Source organism: Stegostoma tigrinum, chromosome 5 (assembly GCF_030684315.1).
Source record: "Stegostoma tigrinum isolate sSteTig4 chromosome 5, sSteTig4.hap1, whole genome shotgun sequence".
NCBI classification, from domain to species: Eukaryota; Metazoa; Chordata; class Chondrichthyes; order Orectolobiformes; family Stegostomatidae; genus Stegostoma; species Stegostoma tigrinum.
Window position 1 is genome coordinate 70,579,258 of NC_081358.1, and position 20,004 is coordinate 70,599,261.

The 20,004-nt window shown below is 40.2% G+C and overlaps 1 protein-coding gene across 2 annotated transcripts in view; it reads right to left on the bottom strand.

Annotated features, from left to right (window-relative positions):
- sntg1 (syntrophin, gamma 1) overlaps positions 1-20,004 on the bottom strand; it is a 476,380-nt gene that overhangs the window by 35,650 nt on the left and 420,726 nt on the right. For both annotated transcript variants that reach the window (XM_059646062.1, XM_048528465.2), the window contains 2 exons: positions 17,145-17,183; positions 9,296-9,412 (listed from right to left, as the gene is read on the bottom strand). In XM_059646062.1, the coding sequence (XP_059502045.1) occupies positions 9,296-9,412; positions 17,145-17,183 (156 nt within the window). The remainder of the gene's footprint in view (positions 1-9,295; positions 9,413-17,144; positions 17,184-20,004) is intronic.

Below are 20,004 nucleotides of genomic sequence, written 5' to 3' on the forward strand. Positions count from 1 at the left end.
GTTTGTGATTTTTCACCCCTCAACTCTCAGCCAATTGACATATCTGTGCGCAAAGATTCTTCTGAGTCCACATACCTTCCAGAACATTCCTGACCCTGAAACCCAGAGCTACTGACCTGCTGCATGAAATCACTGAGTACTGCAATGACACAGAGCTTGCAATGTTCAGTTGCCTTTAGCAGCACAGCCTAATATCAAGTCTGATGCTGTTTCTGTTTCTTCAACTCACTAACCTTCAGTTCCTGTCTGCAATCTTTTGAACTGGTCTTCTATGACCCCAAAGCTGTCTTAAGTGACCTGTTAAAAAAAAACTTGCAATAAGCCCTGGCATTATTGTAAAGCAAAACTAAATGTGAACATCCAGCAACCTTTGGAACTATTGACTTATAATCATTACATTCTCACAGAACACAGACTTGTTTAGGACAAGAGAAAAAGGATATTATGAGAGAATATCATTACAGCTGTATCTTCCTATCATTTTTATCATGTAGCTACATTAGAGGCTGCCTTCCATGTCAAATTATTATCATTGATCAAAAAATGCGAACTAGAAGAATTTTATAAGCAGGTGTCTCCAAGGCTGATTTCAAATTTATGCCTTACCTACAGCAACGCAAGTTTCTTAAATCCAAGAATAAAATCTGCAAGTGTCATTTAGCATCCTTTTCCTTTCTCAGGACATAACTTTCAATGCAATTTTATTATTGTGCCATTATAAAAGTTCTGAGTTTCATGAACATCACCATATTCCATAGAACTTGGGTGTATCAAAAACTATGTCAAAAGTACCCACCCTTAATATAATGAGAAATCATCTACTTTATCCTCATCTCCTACCTTACTCACTTTCAACTAAATGTAAAAACTTTCATTTATCTTCTTCCAATACCAATACAACATTGGCATCTACCTGACAATGTGGAAAATTTCCCAGGAAAGTCCTGGACACACAAAGCAGAATGAATCCAACACAACCAATTACTACCCCATTAGTTTACACTCAAGCATCAGTAAAGTGATGGAAGATGTCATCAACAGTGCTATCAAGTTGCATCTGCTCAGTAATAGCTTTCTCACCGGTGCCCAGTATGTGTTCTGCCAGGGTCTCACAGCTCCTTGACCTCATTTTAGCCTTGCTTCAAACATGGGCAAAAAAGCTAAATTCCAGAGATGAGGTGAGAGTGACTGCCTTTAACATCAAAGTCACACCTGACCAAATGGGCATGAAGAAGTCTTATGAAAACTGTAACCATTGGGAATCAAAGTAAAGTTGTCCGCTTGGAGAGTTGAATCTGGAGTCAAACTTAGCACATGGGAAAATGATTGTAGTTGTTAGAGGTCACTCATCTCAGCTCCAGTCATCTCTGCAGGAGTTCCTCAGGATTGTGTCCAAGGCCAAATAATTGTTAGCTGCTTCATCAATGTAATTCCCATCATTATACCATCCTAAGTGAGGGTGTTTGCTGATGACTCCTCAATATTCAGCACCGCTCGTGGCTCCTCATATACTGAAGCAGTCCATGCCCAAATGCAATGAGGCTTGCAAGTGGCAAGTCGCATTCTCTCCACACAAATGCCAGGCAATGACCAATAATAGACAAGCTAACAATTGCTCCATGTTACTCAATGACTCTACCATCCCTGAATCCTCCACTGTCAATCTCATTGGGGTTACTATTGACAAGAAACTCAACTGGGTTTACCATATCATTAGCGTGACTACAAGAACAGGTCAGAGGCTAGGAGTACTGCAGCAAATAAGTCAACTCCTGACTCTTCTACCATCTACAAAGAAAAAGCCAAGAATGTGAAGGAATACTCCCCACTTGCTTAGATAGGTGTAGCTCCAACAACAGTCAAGAAGCTTGACTCATTCAGGGCAAAGGAACCTGCTTCATCAGTACTAATCAACAAACATCCACTCCTTCCATTAGCTATGCTTAGTAGTAGTGGTGGGACTATTAATAAGATGCACTGTAGAAATTTACCAAAGATCTTTAGACACCACATTCCAAATTTCCATCTGGAAAGACAAAGGCAGAAGATACATGAAAACACTATTGCCTGCAAGTTCCCCTCCAGGTTATTTATCATCCTGACTTCTACATATATCAGCATTACTTTATTGCCACTGGGTCAAAATCCTGAAACTCCGTCCCTCAGAGCATCATGGGTCTATCTAGAGCTCAACCCACTTTCTAAGAGTTGAAATCTGTTGTTTAACCTAAATACACTTACTTTCAAAGCCATCTTCCTTCAATTATCTATTGTGTTGACTCAATGTGTATCTGTACACAAGGTGCAAAAAGAACAATCTTTCAAATTGCTGAAACGTCATCGAAATCTACGTTAGCAATTCCAAAAATGTGTTCCAAAGTGCTCCAGTTCTCAATTTTCCAAATGAAATAAGAAAGAAAGTTTCATCCCAGCATCATCACCATCTCTCTTATATGAATTGCACTAATTAAGATTAAGATATGGACTCACATCAGGCAGCCAATTTTGAACTAACTTTATTTATACCTTTGCAATAGAAAAGGCAATGTAACATGCTAAGATTGTGCAATATTCCACAATCACAAGCTGCAACATGGTAAGTGATCTATGTGCTGAAGTCCAAAGTTTTAAACTTGCACAGAAAATTTATACAACTATCAATTGCTTGATGGCTGACCAAAGAATTTGTGGTAACTTACTCCACAAGTGGATCATGAGGAAATACTCAAAACTGTGACTTTGGCCATCCAGACGATAATACTGAACCTATATGAACTGCGAACCTCAACATTGATATCTCCGGCTCCAAACACGTTTCTTTCAAGTTTCTTTATTTCAAAAACTCCAGCATCTGCGGCGATTTTTTTAAACTTGAAGATATTTTAGTCAAGAGGGCTACATAAATCATGGATGTAAAGCATCTATGTAAAGCTATGTATAGCTGGAAGAGGTACAAATGCGAGAGAAGTACTTCCTTCCCCAGAACTGGCTTCCCCTCCTTTAACTTTAAATTCACCAAAAGAGAAAATCAAATACAAGTATATTAAAAATAGTTTAAACAAGACCACCTTTTGGGGGAAGAAAGACCATGAAAAATTTTATTTCTTTTTTCAATGAAGCAGCTAAGAAACCACAGAATTGAAAACCATGTTTTGGCAAAGTTACCTGACATTCACCTTTGATTACTAACTTTCAACCAAATCTGGATCATTACTAGCTAATCATTCAAGTTATTCTATTGTATTTTGAATTATTCCTGATAGGTAGATTAATAACACATTTCATTTAATATGGTAACTTTTGTTCATATGCTGTAATTTCAGAAAATATTTACAAATAACATATTTGGCAGCATTAAAGGAGCAACATGAAGAATGGGCATGGGAGATTTTATTTCATTTATAACTAAAATAGGATATCGTCAACGAAACATGGAACAACTGCTACTCAGAAAGTAATAAAGTAGTGCCCCTATCTCTAAGCTAGGAAGCCGGAATTCAAGTTCCACCTGTTCCAGAGGTATGTAATAACATATTTGAGAAGGTTAATCAGAAAAAAAAATAGAAAACAACTGATTCCAAAGGAAATTGGAAAGGAGCTTGAGAGAAATAAACCTGGAGGCCTAAGGGGATTAATCTGCAGACTGAGATAATGGGGACTGCAGATGCTGGAGAATCCAAGATAACAAAGTGCGAAGCTGGATGAACACAGCAGGCCAAAAAGCAGCTCAGGAGCACAAAAACTGACATTTCGGGCCCATCAAGGGTCTAGGCCCGAAACGTCAGCTTTTGTGCTCCTGAGATGCTGCTTGGCCTGCTGTGTTCATCCAGCTTCACACTTTGTTAATCTGCAGACTGAGCTTGATGAGTTGAATGGCTTTCTTTTGTGCTGTAAATGATTCTACTTGCAAGGTAATTACTAAGCCATAGAAGAAAGGGCTGTTGAGTTCAAACAGCCTCCACTGCAAGATCCTTTAATTACAGTGGAAGAGTCACCAATTTATTGAGGAAATTTCCCAGAAAGAAAGATAAGTTCTATTTAATTGTCACAATTGAAAGTTCATTTTTAAAAATTTCCTGCTGTTCAATTTTCTAATCAACCTGTTCAGTGAAGATATTAGAGATAATGGGAACTGCAGATGCTGGAGAATTCCAAGATAATAAAATGTGAGGCTGGATGAACACAGCAGGCCAAGCAGCATCTCAGGAGCACAAAAGCTGACGTTTCGGGCCTAGACCCTTCATCAGAGAGGGGGATGGGGAGAGGGAACTGGAATAAATAGGGAGAGAGGGGGAGGCGGACCGAAGATGGAGAGTAAAGAAGATAGGTGGAGAGAGTGTAGGTGGGGAGGTAGGGAGGGGATAGGTCAGTCCAGGGAAGACGGACAGGTCAAGGAGGTGGGATGAGGTTAGTAGGTAGCTGGGGGTGCGGCTTGGGGTGGGAGGGAGGGATGGGTGAGAGGAAGAACCGGTTAGGGAGGCAGAGACAGGGTGGACTGGTTTTGGGATGCAGTGGGTGGGGGGGAAGAGCTGGGCTGGTTGTGTGGTGCAGTGGGGGGAGGGGACGAACTGGGCTGGTTTAGGGATGCAGTAGGAGAAGGGGAGATTTTGAAACTGGTGAAGTCCACATTGATACCATATGGCTGCAGGGTTCCCAGGCGGAATATGAGTTGCTGTTCCTGCAACCTTCGGGTGGCATCATTGTGGCACCGCAGGAGGCCCATGATGCATCCACTGTACCCGGTGCGGCTTCCTCTACATTGGGGAAACCAAGCGGAGGCTTGGGGACCGCTTTGCAGAACACCTCCGCTCAGTCCGCAACAAACAACTGCACCTCCCAGTCGCAAACCATTTCCACTCCCCCTCCCATTCTCTAGATGACATGTCCATCATGGGCCTCCTGCAGTGCCACAATGATGCCACCCGAAGGTTGCAGGAACAGCAACTCATATTCCGCCTGGGAACCCTGCAGCCATATGGTATCAATGTGGACTTAACCAGTTTCAAAATCTCCCCTTCTCCTACTGCATCCCTAAACCAGCCCAGTTCGTCCCCTCCCCCCACCGCACCACACAACCAGCCCAGCTCTTCCCCCCCACCCACTGCATCCCAAAACCAGTCCAACCTGTCTCTGCCTCCCTAACCGGTTCTTTCTCTCACCCATCCCTCCCTCCCACCCCAAGCCGCACCCCCAGCTACCTACTAACCTCATCCCACCTCCTTGACCTGTCCGTCTTCCCTGGACTGACCTATCCCCTCCCTACCTCCCCACCTACACTCTCTCCACCTATCTTCTTTACTCTCCATCTTCGGTCCGCCTCCCCCTCTCTCCCTATTTATTCCAGTTCCCTCTCCCCATCCCCCTCTCTGATGAAGGGTCTAGGCCCGAAACGTCAGCTTTTGTGCTCCTGAGATGCTGCTTGGCCTGCTGTGTTCATCCAGCCTCACATTTTATTATCAGTGAAGATATTACACTCCTCTGGAGCATGTGGGATTTGAACCCAGGCTTCCTGGCTCAGAGATAGGGGTAAAGTCATAGAGTCATACAGCATGGAAACAGACCCTTCGGTCTAACCAGTCCATGCCAACCATAATCCCAAACTGAACTAGAGCCACCTGCCTGCGTGTGGCCCATAACACTCCAAACATTTCCTATTTGTAGGGATGACGTGTACCTGGCTATTTAAGGTGACTTGTAGCTGAAGACACTGAGCAGCCCATGCCTGTTTACAAGATGGCAGACAGATACTAAGCAAAACTAATCAGCCTGCTCACATAGTAAAATACAATGGTACCTTTCAACAGAACTGCTAAGCTGCTTTCAACAGAAGGTCACTAAAAGAATGCAGTACGTTCCCTTCCGAGACAGCTCTGATAAAAGGATGCCTCAGGACAGATAAATGATCAATTCCAGCCTTATTAATGCAAGGGTGATTGTTCCAGTAAATGCATACCATCAAGTGATGGATTAGGTCCTGAAACAGCTGCAAGGATAACAGCTAAAGTTATTTTGTCGTAAATAGTTTCCTCTTTGAAGCTACCAGCAATATGAAATGCTTTCTAGCTAAAAGTGCTCTGATCATAGAAGTCGGTTTCAATACATAACCAGAATATAATGCAAACCTTAAAAAACATTTAAGTTTAGATGTGAATATTAACTAGCCTTAGGAGATACCTTCTCTTATGTCCTGAACAAGATTGATCACAACCCATAAATTACAAAATGCTGACAATGGACGTAGTTATATAATGTTACACTTACAATTAACTTTAAAACAGAAGTTACCCTTATAGCAATTAGTTAAAACTAACTGACTTTTTAGTTTTACATCATGTAATTGGAACAGGGGGGAGATAAAAGGCATAACTGAATGTGATAAAAGACAGCACTAAAATACAATGGGTAATAGAATTTGAGTTGTCCTTACAGATAAATTAGCATGAGAAGGACCTGAAGAAGTGTAGCCATTAAATTTTTGGAATGTGAATAAATAGGATGCATGCAAAGACCCCAAGGCCTAGAGATTACAGTGCCTAGCTAATATCATAAGGTGATGGGAAACGGGGGCTGTCCGCTAAAGTGCCCATCATTGATTAGGTGTCCACAGGATTGGAAGGAAAGACAGTGAATATGTTGCATTTGATTACTGTAAAATAAAAAGTGAAAAAAATGCTGTATTTCTTTATAAAGCAGAGGATGTGTCATTGATCTATCTTCCGAAGCCAGATTCAGGGAAGATCCTCTGACCCTGTCCCTGCATAAACCACTTTCAGCTTGAATAAACATCTTCCACTTGCCTGAATGGTGCCTGCCTCCTGAGTCTTTGCCCAGGTCGGGATAAACACTCCTACACTATTTGTGTACTTATCCAAATATCTTTTAAACATTGTAACCACCAGTTCCTCTGGAAGTTCGTTCTGCACACTAACCACTGTGTTTAAAAATGTCCTTTTTAAATCATTCTCCTCTCAACTTAAAAATATACCCCTTGGTTTTGAACTCCCCACCTGAGGGAAAAGAACTTTGTTATTCACCGTATCTGTGCTCCTCATGCTTTCATAAACCTCCAAACAATCACGCCTCAACCTCCAGTGAAAAAGTCCAAGCCTATCCAGCCTCTCCTTATAGTTCAAACCCTCCATTCCCAGTAATATCCTGGTATATCTTTTCTGAACCTGCCTCAGTTTAATAACATCCTTCCTGTAACAGGGCAACCAGAACTGGACGCAGTACTCCAGGAGAAGCCTCACCGATACCCTGTACAACCTCAACATGACATCCCAATCACTACCTGCAGTTTCTGCATGCTTACTTTCAGTGACTGGTGTACAAGGACACTCAGGTCTCGTTGCAGGTCTTCTTTTCCCAACCTATCGCCATTCAGAAAATCTTCCACCTTCCTGTTTTTGCTACTGTAGTAAATAACCACACATTTATATTGTGCTCCATCTGCCATTCATTTGTCCAAATCATTCAACATGTCCTATTCACACTGAACCACCTTTTCATCATCTTCACACTTCACCCTCCAAACCAGCATTATATAATCTGCAACCTTACAGATATTACACTTCATTCCTACATTCAAATTCTTAATAAATTTTGCAATAGCTGCATTCCAAGCACTGATTCCGACGGCACCCTACAAGTCACTGCCTGCCACTCAGAAAAAGACTCATTTATTCCTACTTCTTCTGAAGAAGGGTCCCGACCTGAAATGTCAAGCTTTCCTGCTCCTCTGATGTTGCTTGGCCTGCTGTGTTCCTAACCACACCACAAGAAGCTCTCGTGCTAAAAAGAAACTACCAGTAATTTTGAAAGAAATACCTCCACTGGATTGCTTTGGTTCATAATCCAGCACTGTAGCATCTTTTATCCAGCTTTAACAGAGTTCATTCTTAACCTTTCTCTAAGGGCCAGTTTTAATGAATGCTTGTTGAGTTTTGAAAGTCAAAATGATCAAGGATTCAGCTCTGCTATAATTTTATTTCTGGCTGTGTGAGCCTCCAAGGTCTGTGCATAGCAACAACTCCCAGAACCGGAAGTCAATGCTGTGATCAGCAAACTGGCACTAATTACCATACATAGAGGTTGGAGTGACTGAGCATGCAGGCAGTAGCAAAACTTACAGGAAATGTTGGTATAGGTTCCCAGCCTGATTATCAGCTGAAGAACCTATCAATGGATGAAATTTGTTTAAGACATTAGCTACTGGAGAAAATTTAAAATCTTTGCTGTTTCTATCAGTGGATTTTTCACCTTTAGCTCTGTAAAGTGGAGATATTAGATTTTTAGAAATTTATTTCATCTCCTTATGATTCCTGAGGTTTTCCCACAGTGGATACTGCACAAGTGACTATGCGTTTGCCACAGAGATAATAAAGGGCTATAGGATGGTGGGGAGCATGAGGGACTAGATTGCCAAAAATCTTTAAAGAACAATGGTGCAAAGTCCCAGAGAACTGAGGCAGGCCTTCTACCCAGACTGCCTCAACATGTGCTCTCCTCTGTGGATGCCCACACTCCACTTCTCGGGTTAATAAGCTCAATTCCATAACAGTCCCCAGAAGGAAAATCTTGCATTTTGAGGTGCTTTACAACAAAGCAGATACAACACGTTGGAAAGTTTCTTGATTGCATCTATGGCCACTTTGCTGAAATCTGCTCTTATGTTGTACAAACAACATATGGATTAGCTATGTAACAATTAATATCTTAATGACAGGGAAGTTCTTTTTAGTAAGATAAAAGGTTGTTATTCACAAAGGGCCAAATGGAAACGAAAGCGTTGCAATAGGCTTTCATGAGCTATGGCTATGCAATAGTTCTGTTCATGAAACAATAGTATTCGAAGGATAAGCTAGCTGAATTCAGTTTTTCAATACTACTATCTACAGTAGCAAGCTCAGCGGCAATAATAATTGGCAACAAGATCATTAGCACTATTTAGTCTAAAGTCAATTTATCCAACAGTAAAATTTGCATTGATTTAAAATTTATGTCGTACATTTTTGATTGATCATTTACTCCTGGAAGAAAGACATGCCTCAATTTACATCTGCATTAGAATTATGTTTTGTATAGACTTGATAAAAGGTAAATAAAATATTCCTCCTTCATGACTGCAAAGGATAAAATGTATAAATGCAGGCCATAACACTGAATTCACATTATTCAGCATGTGTCAGTGTAGTACCTCATCATACTCAATAAAACACATTGGCTACATATTTTCAACTACATATTATGTGAAAAATGTATGTTGAATAAGTCAAAACTGAACAATATTACATACCGGAGGTGCTGTAAATTTGTATAGGCAAGAGCCTCTCACAGCTAAATACTTTGGTGTGTATAGTTTGTCTTGCAATGAGTCTGGCTCCCGGTCTTCTACCCAGCCCATGTAGATTATCTGACAAAAAGAAATCAACATTATTGACTGGTGTTACATTTTAATGTCTTGAGGGTGCAGTTAAAATGATGCATAGGACACTTATTGAAAAACATTTCATATCACATGATTTCTTCAGCTTATGAAGGCCTTTTAGGTGTATAATTATCGTGCACTTCAAACTGAATTAGTTTTCTTTGTCCTTAAGGGTATAGAAATGTTTGTAAAGCCACAATTTGTGCTTAAATCAAAGTTAATTTTCAAAATCAATTCTTTAGACAATTGTCAATATATCTTTCACTCCATTTGTCACTAAGGTATTTTGGAGTTATGAAAAGAAATAACTTAAATCAAACTGTGCTTTGTATCACAGACTAGAGATTTCTGGATCTGTCAGCAATGAGTTGGTGGTATGAGTAGTATGGAAAATGAAATAGTAAAGCACCAGGGTACCAACGTTCTCCCATTGCCATGTTACTCTGCTAGCAGTGGAAAGGGTGGCAGATCTGTCATCTGCTCGTGGACCATTTGAGTTACGAATGAGTTTCCCATGTCCTAAATGTATTTGGCCAATATCAGAAGGGCTTGTCACTGCAGGAAATCATCACATAAACCCTGTGGACTTCCAGAGGATTAAAGTATTCCTTCTTTTTAGATACTCAACGGTCTATGGTGGTGCTGTCCCCAGAAGCAAAACAGTCACTTCCATGACAATACAGCTACCTGTCCTCAGTTAACCCTTCACCAACCCCACGTCTCATCCTCATCCTGTGGGTGCTGCTCAAGCAATGACCACCACCAACAATACTGCTACTGAATCTGCTAATCTGCTGACTCATTGTTTGGACTGGCAGTTCTCTCCTAGACTGGGTAGTGCCACCCGCCAAAACTGAATTACCCTTGCTTTTAGTCCTAGCATGAGGCATCTGCTATCCCTGCAAAATTTTGTCCAAAATATAACTAAATGAGATCAGAAATGCTTTTTTTTCCTAAACGATGTTATGATACCATGCTTGCTTTCCTAAGTTCTTTTATTCATTTATTCTAATATTCTTATGATATAAATACATGCTGATTCCAGTAACACAATCCCTTCAATTTAGAATTCTCATCGACATTTATTAAACGTAATTATGAACTATCCCCATTCTATCTCTTTTACTTACTTTTGTAGCATTGTGGTAATGTCACTGAACTAATAATCAAGAGATCTGGGGAATATGACTTTAAATGCTGCTACTACAACCGCTGGCAGAACCCTCTGGAGCATTTTGTCCTCTAAATGTCTACATGTGGCTTCAATTCCAATATAATGTTATTGGTTCTTAACTTACCTAAACCACTGCTTAACATGCTTCATAACACCATGGCACCTGGATCACTGAAGATCCCTGTGACTCTGTCTCGGATTCAAACCAACATTACAAAAGAAGAAATCTGAGCCACTGAGAGTGATCAATTTTTGTGGGTAGTTCACTTACAGATCAGTTGACTGTGCCAATACTTCACTTCTGAAGTATTTGTGGAAATAAAGTCTAGCTCAATTTTCAGTCAGCAGATGAGACTGACACGTTTAAAAAAAGTGTTGAAACTTGTTTCTTTTGGCAGTTAAATGGTGAAGGCCGTGTTAAATTATTGATGAGATTATTGATCAGTGTTCAAAAATTCAAGACTTTGAGGTCGGTTTTCTTCTGCAAAGCCATGGGTGATGGAACAGAATCGAGGAAATTCAGGTGGTGCTATGATGCCCTCTTGCCCCAAACCTCGAATGACCATCATTGCCCATGTCACCTCTAATTTCCCTCACTTCTCAGAAGACAAGGCACCAGCTGCCATTTACTAGTCCCTAGAATGTAAGAAGGTGAGAATTAATATCTGAATTGGTTTGACTATGTTGCTGTCGGCACTGTCAGCTGAAGAAACAAATATTAGAGGCATGGTCCTGTGCAGGCAGTAGAAAGTAGTTGTCCTTTTGTAGAAGAGTTTAGTAGTGCATGTATTTCCTCATTTTCAAGCCCCAATTGCTTTTTAAACATGTAACTTTCATCAGAATGAGTGTTCTTCCTGGTCCCACAAGCACTCCACCATTAGATCAGCTCCACACAAACTGGACACAACCACCTTGCTGGCATTGGACCATCAGCCTCCTGAATCATATCTGCCCTGCCCATCCTGGGAATTGACTCTTCTTGATAAGAACATGCCTCACACTTGTCCCTCTTTAGGAACATATGGCTCCTCAGATCACTTATCGGGTTCTCACCCTTTCCTCGTGTCTGGAAATGAGAACTCTAAAATTGGTTCTCTGTTCAGATTGGGATCAGATATATCTGAGACTACAGCTTCCCCTGGAATCCTCCTTGTCTGATAGGAAACTCATATTGTTGGATAGGCTAATGTTCGAGTTTGTCAGGGTAAAATTTGCTGCAAATGAGTCCACAACATATAGAGTAACCAGCTGCACTTTCAGATTTTTCCCATACTACGAGGCACACAAATGAGCTCATAGGTCATTGGCAAAGTGTGATTACAACCAACCATCCACTCTTAAATCTGCAGTTTTTACTGGGTGACATTTTTCTAGATTTCAGAATTCCTTCTGTGTCTTCCTTCTCTAACAGCGTTTTGTGTCTACCTGCAGCACACGGACTGCAGTGGTTCAGGAAGGCTGGTCATCACCATTTTTGCAAGGGAAACTAGAGTCGAGCAATAGCTATCGGCCCAAGCAGTGACACTTATCTCTTGGGTGAATAAAAGAAAGTTTCCTAATAGTTGGATAATCTGATTTTCGTCTGATCTTGCAAAATTTAGGCCTCCATTGAAACTATTTCAGCCATAATATCTTGACTGTCATTTCTGGCATTAGGTCAATTAATAATACTGAAACCATCCCACCCCAGGTTTTTTTACAAAAATTATGAATAGGAAGTGTTCTCCCCCATACGTTGTTCCAAACAGAATCATGGCTGTTTTGATTCCTAAATCAATTAACCATTATGGCTCTATATCTTTCAAAGTCCATGGTGAACATAGATCAATCAATCTAAGATTTGATTATTAATTGAGACAGAGCTTAAGGCTTTCTGACGTTCTGAGTTTCACTCTTCTTGCAAAGTTTTTGTGAAGAAATATTTTATCCTAAATGGTCAGGCTGTGATTCTAGACATGTGTTCCCTTGTCCCAGCCTCCTACACAATCTACCATATTAATTTCTTGAAAAATCTTGAAAACAAAAATCAGCCAAATCACTTCATATTTTATACGCTAGGGAATATAAATTCACCCATTTGTTGAATTCTGTGAATCTGCATTGCAGTCCTACCGCAACTACCATATTAATCTGGATTTTACATCTATGTTGTGGGGGCCAGGGGTGGTAATGGAAAATCCAATGGATGGCTTTCCAGGCATTCACCTTTCACCCCCGACGTATTAATCGATGGCCACTTAAGAGACACAACTTAAAGCTATCAGTAAGTTACTCACAGACCTCTACCAGGTGAGAAGGTCAAAATCTTTAGCTGTATTGGGCAAGGGGGGGAAAACTACATTTGAGGCACCCAGGCACCCAACATTGAAAGCAGTGAGCAAGTATGAATACAGTTTATAAGAAAGTTATGCAGTTTTTAATGATGCAGCTTGTACTAAGAAAGTTGAAGTAATTTTCATATGAAGTTAGTGGGAAGTCAGTATGCAATGTGTGCTGAAACTACATAAAGAAAATAGTCCAAGGACTGTGCAAATTTTGTGGTAATATCCAATTTAAATTAATTGAATGAACTAAAATGCATCTGCCATAGGCTTTTTGTCAGTTAGGAGGGTGATTGAATATAAAGGGCCACTATAAATGGAAAGATTTGAAAAGTCAAGTGTATTTAGTTTGACACTTGGACAGCAGCCAAATGCCCATATAGCCCATAGAATTTATGTCCTGGTTTCTGTGCAAACCCCTAAGAAGATATTGCTGGCACATGTACAGTGGCCCTATGTCAGTATCTGAACCTTAAAAATATGAGTATATTCAAGAAAGAGACTGATAGTTTATTTTTAGATATTAAATGCATCGAGAGGAACCAGTCACGAACCATTTCAACTCCCCCTCACATTCCTTAGACGACATGTCCATCCTGGGCCTCCTGCAGTGCCACAACGATATCACCCGAAGGTTGCAGGAACAGCAACTCATATTCTGCTTGGGAACCCTGCAGCCCAATGGTATTAATGTAGATTTCACAAGCTTTAAAATCTCCCCTCTCCTCACTGTACCCCAAACCCAGTCCAGCTTGTCCCCGCCACCCTAACCTGTTCTTCCCCTCATCTCTCCCCTCCTCCCACCTCAAGCCGCACTCCTATTTCCTTCCTACTAACCTCATCCCACCCCCTTGACTTGTCCATCCTCCCTGGACTGACCTATCCCCCCCCCCTACCTCACCACCTACACTAACCTCTACTGGCTCCATCCCCGCCTCTTTATCTTATCTGTCTCCTCACCACCTATCTTCTCCTCTATCCATCTTCAATCCACCTCCCCCTCTCTCCCTGCTTATTTCAGAACCGTCTCCCCATCCCCCTTTTCTGATGAAGGGTCTAGGCCCGAACCGTCAGCTTTTGTGCTCCTAAGATACTGCGTGGCCTGCTGTGTACATCCAGCTCTACACTTTGTTATCTAAGAGGTATGAAGAGTAAGCAGGAATATGGCGCTGAAAGAGATGATCAGCTATGATCATATTGAATATTTGAGTAGACTTGGCAGGCCAAAATGGCCTACTTCTGCTCCTATTTCTATATGGGGGTCAATGCTAGGCATGTGATTTGGTGATAACTCTTACAAGCAACTCTAAACAAAAACACAATTTAAAACTATCTTAAGAATGATCATTGGTTGCTCCTTCTTTTGCAGCATGCCTTCCCTGGGTTTACAAATTGAGATGTGCTCAACTATATTCCAAAGTTAAACAAGGATGCAAATGTTTCTCCTTGAAATGTACATATAACAGGGATAATTAATCTTGTTTTTTTTCAAAAGATAACCAACATTTCCTAATTATAGTTTTGACACACTTTAGGGAAGTATGTTAAACAAGATGCAGTTTTTATACAATATTTCTCTCCTTTCAAACTGCACAGCAAAATACTAAAAGTTGCTTGCATAAACTCTTAATAAAGATTCTGGAAGTTAGACTTGTCATGTGAAGCACACCTACAGGTTTTGATCAATAGCTTTATTTAAAAATCTACTTCGATTTAGAATTGTAATAATGTTTTCCCTAGAAGGATATAAAACACTAATATAAATTTGTCATGCCGTTAGGTCACAGGCCATTTCCACTAGATAAAAATCAATAGGATTTGCACAAATCCAGACAATATATCAATATTATAACCAAATGAAAAAACTACAACAGCACAGACTGATCAATGGGTTACACTGAGCAATTGGGAGTCAAAACACAACAACTTACAAGTTGCCCTCGAAAACAATCATCATCCTGATGTGGAAATAACTTGCTGTACCTTCAGTGTTGCTGGGCTAATGTCCCAGAATTCTCTCCCTAAAATGGCATTGTGTGTGCATCTACACCAAATGGACTGCAGTGGTTCAAGAAAGCAAACTCACCACAACTGCCTTCTCAAGACCAACGTGGGATGGGAACTAAATGCTGGGCTAGACAGCAACTCCCATGTTCAAACAGAATTTATTTCCTATTAACTCTTCCATTGACCACACACATTTTAATCTATCACGAGCTTCAACCTCTTCTATTGTTGCCTGAGTGAAAAGTTCTGCAGAAATCCTCAATGAATCCAACAGTGATTGAAGTAAAATACCAAAGTATTTGATCAATCATTTTTTTTTCTCCTCAAGATTCAACTCTGGCCAGCTAGTATTTTTTCCACAAGTATTCTTTCAAAGTACATTTTCTTGGTTATGACAACACAGTAAAGATTGTAATATACAAACTACTTGATTATATTTTTAAAAGAGGTCTACAATTTGACCTGTTACCTTTGATCACATTTCCACTCAGAACTATGTAATTCTGGTGTGAAGAAGTTCCTCAACAAACAATTAGTTACTGTCACAATTTTTTTTTCCCCATTCCTAGTCGTTGAACAAAAAAGATAGTGAAAAGGGGACATCACTGGGTAAGTTGGCCCTGGGGAGATATACACACACCCTTGTCACAATCTCACCAATGAAATGTTGGACATGAATTACCATTAGGGACTTTCTTGACTTGTCAGAAATTAAGCCCATTAAGTAATCAATTGATAGCTACAATGGCTTCCATTTGCTCCAATCTGAAGGGAATCAGAGGCGGAGTTTGGAGCAAGGGAGGGGTTCTTTAAAAGCCACAATCCTACCTTTGCCTCTGACCTTTTTGAATCCCCTCTTGCTTCAATCTGCACCTCACAGAAGCAAAAGAAAAATATTGACTTTCTCATTGTTGGACCCCCTGAAGAGTAGGCCTTAATTGCCATGGTCTTGAGGATGAAGGTACTGTTTGCCTCAGATTTGATGCCAATGACTGGTGAACTAGTCAGTTCTTAACAAGCTGATTAGCATTTTAAACAGCAAGTACTTTTGGCAGTGGGACAATGAATTAGTTGATGCTTAACATAATAGAACACTTACAGTGTGGAAGCAGGCCATTCAGCCCTTTGAGTTCACACTGACCCTGCAAAATGCAGTCCACTCAGACCCAACCCCCTATACTATCCCTGTAACACTGCAGTTCCCATGACTAATCAACCTGACCTGCATGTTTTTGGACTGCCTGCCCTCACATCAGCAATGATGGAAAGTTATGTCCTCGGCTCCTGTCTGAAAAACTTACAATTTATGAAGGGAACAAAAGACTAACTTCTGATCTCAGTTGTAACTCTGTTTAGTGTATACCCTGTATGTTTTATCTCTATGTCTCAACTATCTTTTTGTATTTTTTAAATAATTAGATCATGACTCTCCATCTTTTTAGTCAGATGAAAATTCAGCTCTGTGAAAGTCATCATGTTGAGCTTGTTTTGAAATTTATTCTTCTAGCTCTTTTCCAAACCTTCATCAATGCTCTTGAGGTATGCTACTCCAAAACTGGCTGATGTTGTGTTCTAAATGATCTGTACAAGGTTTCAATAACTTTGACTGTAGAACAAAAAATCTCAAAATGAACCCATACATACATTCAACAAGCCTTGTTGGAAGCAGCTTCTCAGTCAATAATGTCACATTGCTATCTTCTTTTAATTTTCTACTTTTGCTAGTGATGGAAGTCTCAGTGTAAACACATGCATAAATGTTATAAGGCTATATTTTAGATCACATTTAATTCCCTATTAGATTTCTTCTGTCATTTCTTAGCCTACTGCATACCCTCTTGATAAACTTAACACTTGAATAAATGAATTTGAATATAGGATTCACTGAATCTAACCAGAAAAATTAGTTTATTCCAATTTTTGTTCTATGTGAATTTTAACTTACCAAAGAATATGAAGATATACTTAAAACAGCGGAAAATACTCAGTGCACAACCGATTATTTGGTGGTGCAGTCCAGATGAATGATCCCTTGAATAACTTCATTTATGATATTGATAATCATATCATTAGCAATTAATGCACATTGGGAATCATTATTGACTATTAGCATTTATTTCAAGGACATTTTACTGTAAAGGTAAAAAGCACATTCAAAATATAGTGACCCTGATTGACAAATTTGGCAACGATTTTATTAAATATTTCAACTTACCTGTTGATTTACAGGAAAATTCCTGTTTATCTTTTTAATCTGAGGGAAAATATTGAATTAGAATTATTAATTTGTGAATAAAATAGCAAAGCAGCACAGCAAAAAAATCTTAAGTGAAGGTCATTCACATAATATTTACATCAGTTAGAAGTGGAAAGTGGATGATCCATCTCAGGCTCTTCCGAAGGTCCCCAGCATCACCCCAGCTCTAGCCAATTTGATTAATTCTACATGATATTGAGAAATGACTGAAGTCACTGGCACAAGAAAGACCACTGGCCCTGACAACAACCCAATTGTTTTACTCAGACCTTGTGCTCCAAAATTTAACAACATTCTGAACAATCTATTCTGATGCAGCTACAACACCAGAATTTATCTGAAAATGTGAAAAAAAATGCTCAAGAGCATCCACAAAACTCAGGACAAATCCAACTTAATTATTTGCCACCCCTTGAATCTACTCTTCAAAGTGCCCAAGAAAAACTGAAGTTAATAGGAATTGTAGAGAAACATTGTCTTGGTTGAAATTGCACAATGAAACATGATTAAGGTTCTTGGAGACTAATCATTTCAAATCCATAACACTTCTGCAACAATTCCTCAGGCCTTCTTTCCAGCAAAAGGTCAGAAGTAAGGATGTTTATTAAGAATCGCAGAGAGTTCAGTACCATTTGTGAGGCCTCAGATACAGAAGTGGTCATGTAAAAAGACTGAGATGGCATTTCAGCAAGTAATATTTATCCTATATGAGTGTCAGGCAATGACCATATCCAACAAATGCATCAAACAACCTCTCATTTATATTTAGTGGCACTGCTATTGCTGAATTGCTTGCCACCAACACCCTGGGATTATGACTGACTTGAACCTTAATGGAACCAGCGTATTAATTTTATTTTCTACTCATATAGCTCTAGAGATTGGAAATTCTCTGAGCAATAGCTTACGTCCTGACGCCCAAAGAATTTAAATTTTTTCAATTTACTTATGCAATGTGTGGGTCACCACATGGGCCAGCATTTATTTTTCATTTCAATTTGCCCTGGAGGCAGTGGTGCCAATCTACTGTTGATGTGCTGTAGGTTGACCCACAATGTATGTAGGATTTTCACCAAGCAATAGAGAAGCAATGGTAATACATTTCCAAGCCAGGATGGTCAGCGACTTGGAGAAAAACATGCAGGTGGTGGTGTTCCCGTTTATCTGCTGTTCTTGGCATTCGAGATGAATGTGGTCGTGCATTTGGAAGCTGCTGTCTAAAGGCCTTTGGTGAAGTTTTGTTGCGGTGCAGTGCATCTTGTGGGCAATACGCACAACTGTTATTGAGGATCGGTGGTGGAGGGAGTGTATGTTTGTGGTGTCTGCTGCCAATCAAGCGGTTTGTCTTGTCCTGAGTACTGTCAAGCTTCTTTAATGTTATTTGAGCTGCACACATCAAGACAAGCAGGGAGTATTCTATTACACTCTTGAACTGTGCCTTCTATATGGTGGACTGGCTTTGGGCATGAAGGGTTCTTAATTCTGATTTGCTCTTGTAGCCACAGCATTTATATAACTTGTGTAGTTCTGTTTCTGGTCAGTACTAACCCCCTCACCCCCGCGCGCCCCCCCCCCCCCCTCCCAGATGTTAATAGTGCAGGATTCAGTGATGATAATGCCATTCAATGTCAAGGGGAGATGAGTAGATGGTTTCTTTTTGGAAAATGTCATTGCCTTGCATTTGTGTGAGCTTGCTTGAAAGGCAGCCAATCTATGACCGCACGCATTCAATGTCTTCTTCACTAGTGCACAGTGGCAGCAGTGTGTACCATCTATAAGATGCAGTGAAGCAACTCATCAAAGCACCTTCAAATCCACTATTTCTAGCATCTCATCAGATAAGGACACCACTGGCACGGGAATACCTCCACTTGCAAGTTTTGCTCCGAGTTATACACCTGATGTGGAGCCAATGCTACATTCATAATTTTTTGTTTCGCTGCAGTCCATGCCCACAGCAGCTGCTCCTGCGAGTCGGAGCTATGTGTTGGCACAGTAATTTGCATGTGCATCTTGGAGGGAATGTTTTGCTTGGAATTGTGTTGCCATTCCTTCACTGCTGCTGGTCAAATATCTGGAACTCCCTCCCGAACAACACTGAGGTTTTGCCAATACCAAATAGCAATTCAAGAAGAGAACTGACATCAAGGAAAGGGCAATATATGCTTTGCCAATGTAGCTCACACCATTTAAAACAACTGCAGGTTTTATGTCTTGCGGTTCTTATTACCTGTTCTCATACAAACATACAAACAAATAATCAAACATCAAGCATAACATTGTAAAATCCATACCAATTGAATATGTATCCTGAACCCATTGAATCGGTGTAGGCTTAAGAAAGAAAGATGATGGCTTTGCAAGTAGCCCAAAAGAAGTCTGCACCCCATATCACTCCAACATATTGTTGTTCATGTGCTATTAGTGAATGTGAGGGGTATCATTGGCAGATGACAGTACAACCACACCAGAGAAGTATGAAAAATCTGATACTGCTGAAGTTACATGTATGTCAGCAAAATTCTGTTCTCATGAAGAAATGAACGTGGTATTTCCCAGTGGGAAACAAATGTGAACTATCAATCATTCTGAACAATATAGTGGTGAACTATTTGATGATACTAAAGATGATTCTTATGTAAATATAAGGAGCTGTGCATATAGAAAGAAGCAGGCATTAATGAAAGTGGGATTACTGTATATACAGTGCTGATGGCACTGATGTGCAATACTGACTGATAGTCTGAAAACTACATAATGTGTGAGTGTCAGATGTAGCTGGCAGCGTCTGATCAGCAAATGTCAAACTATCTGCTAT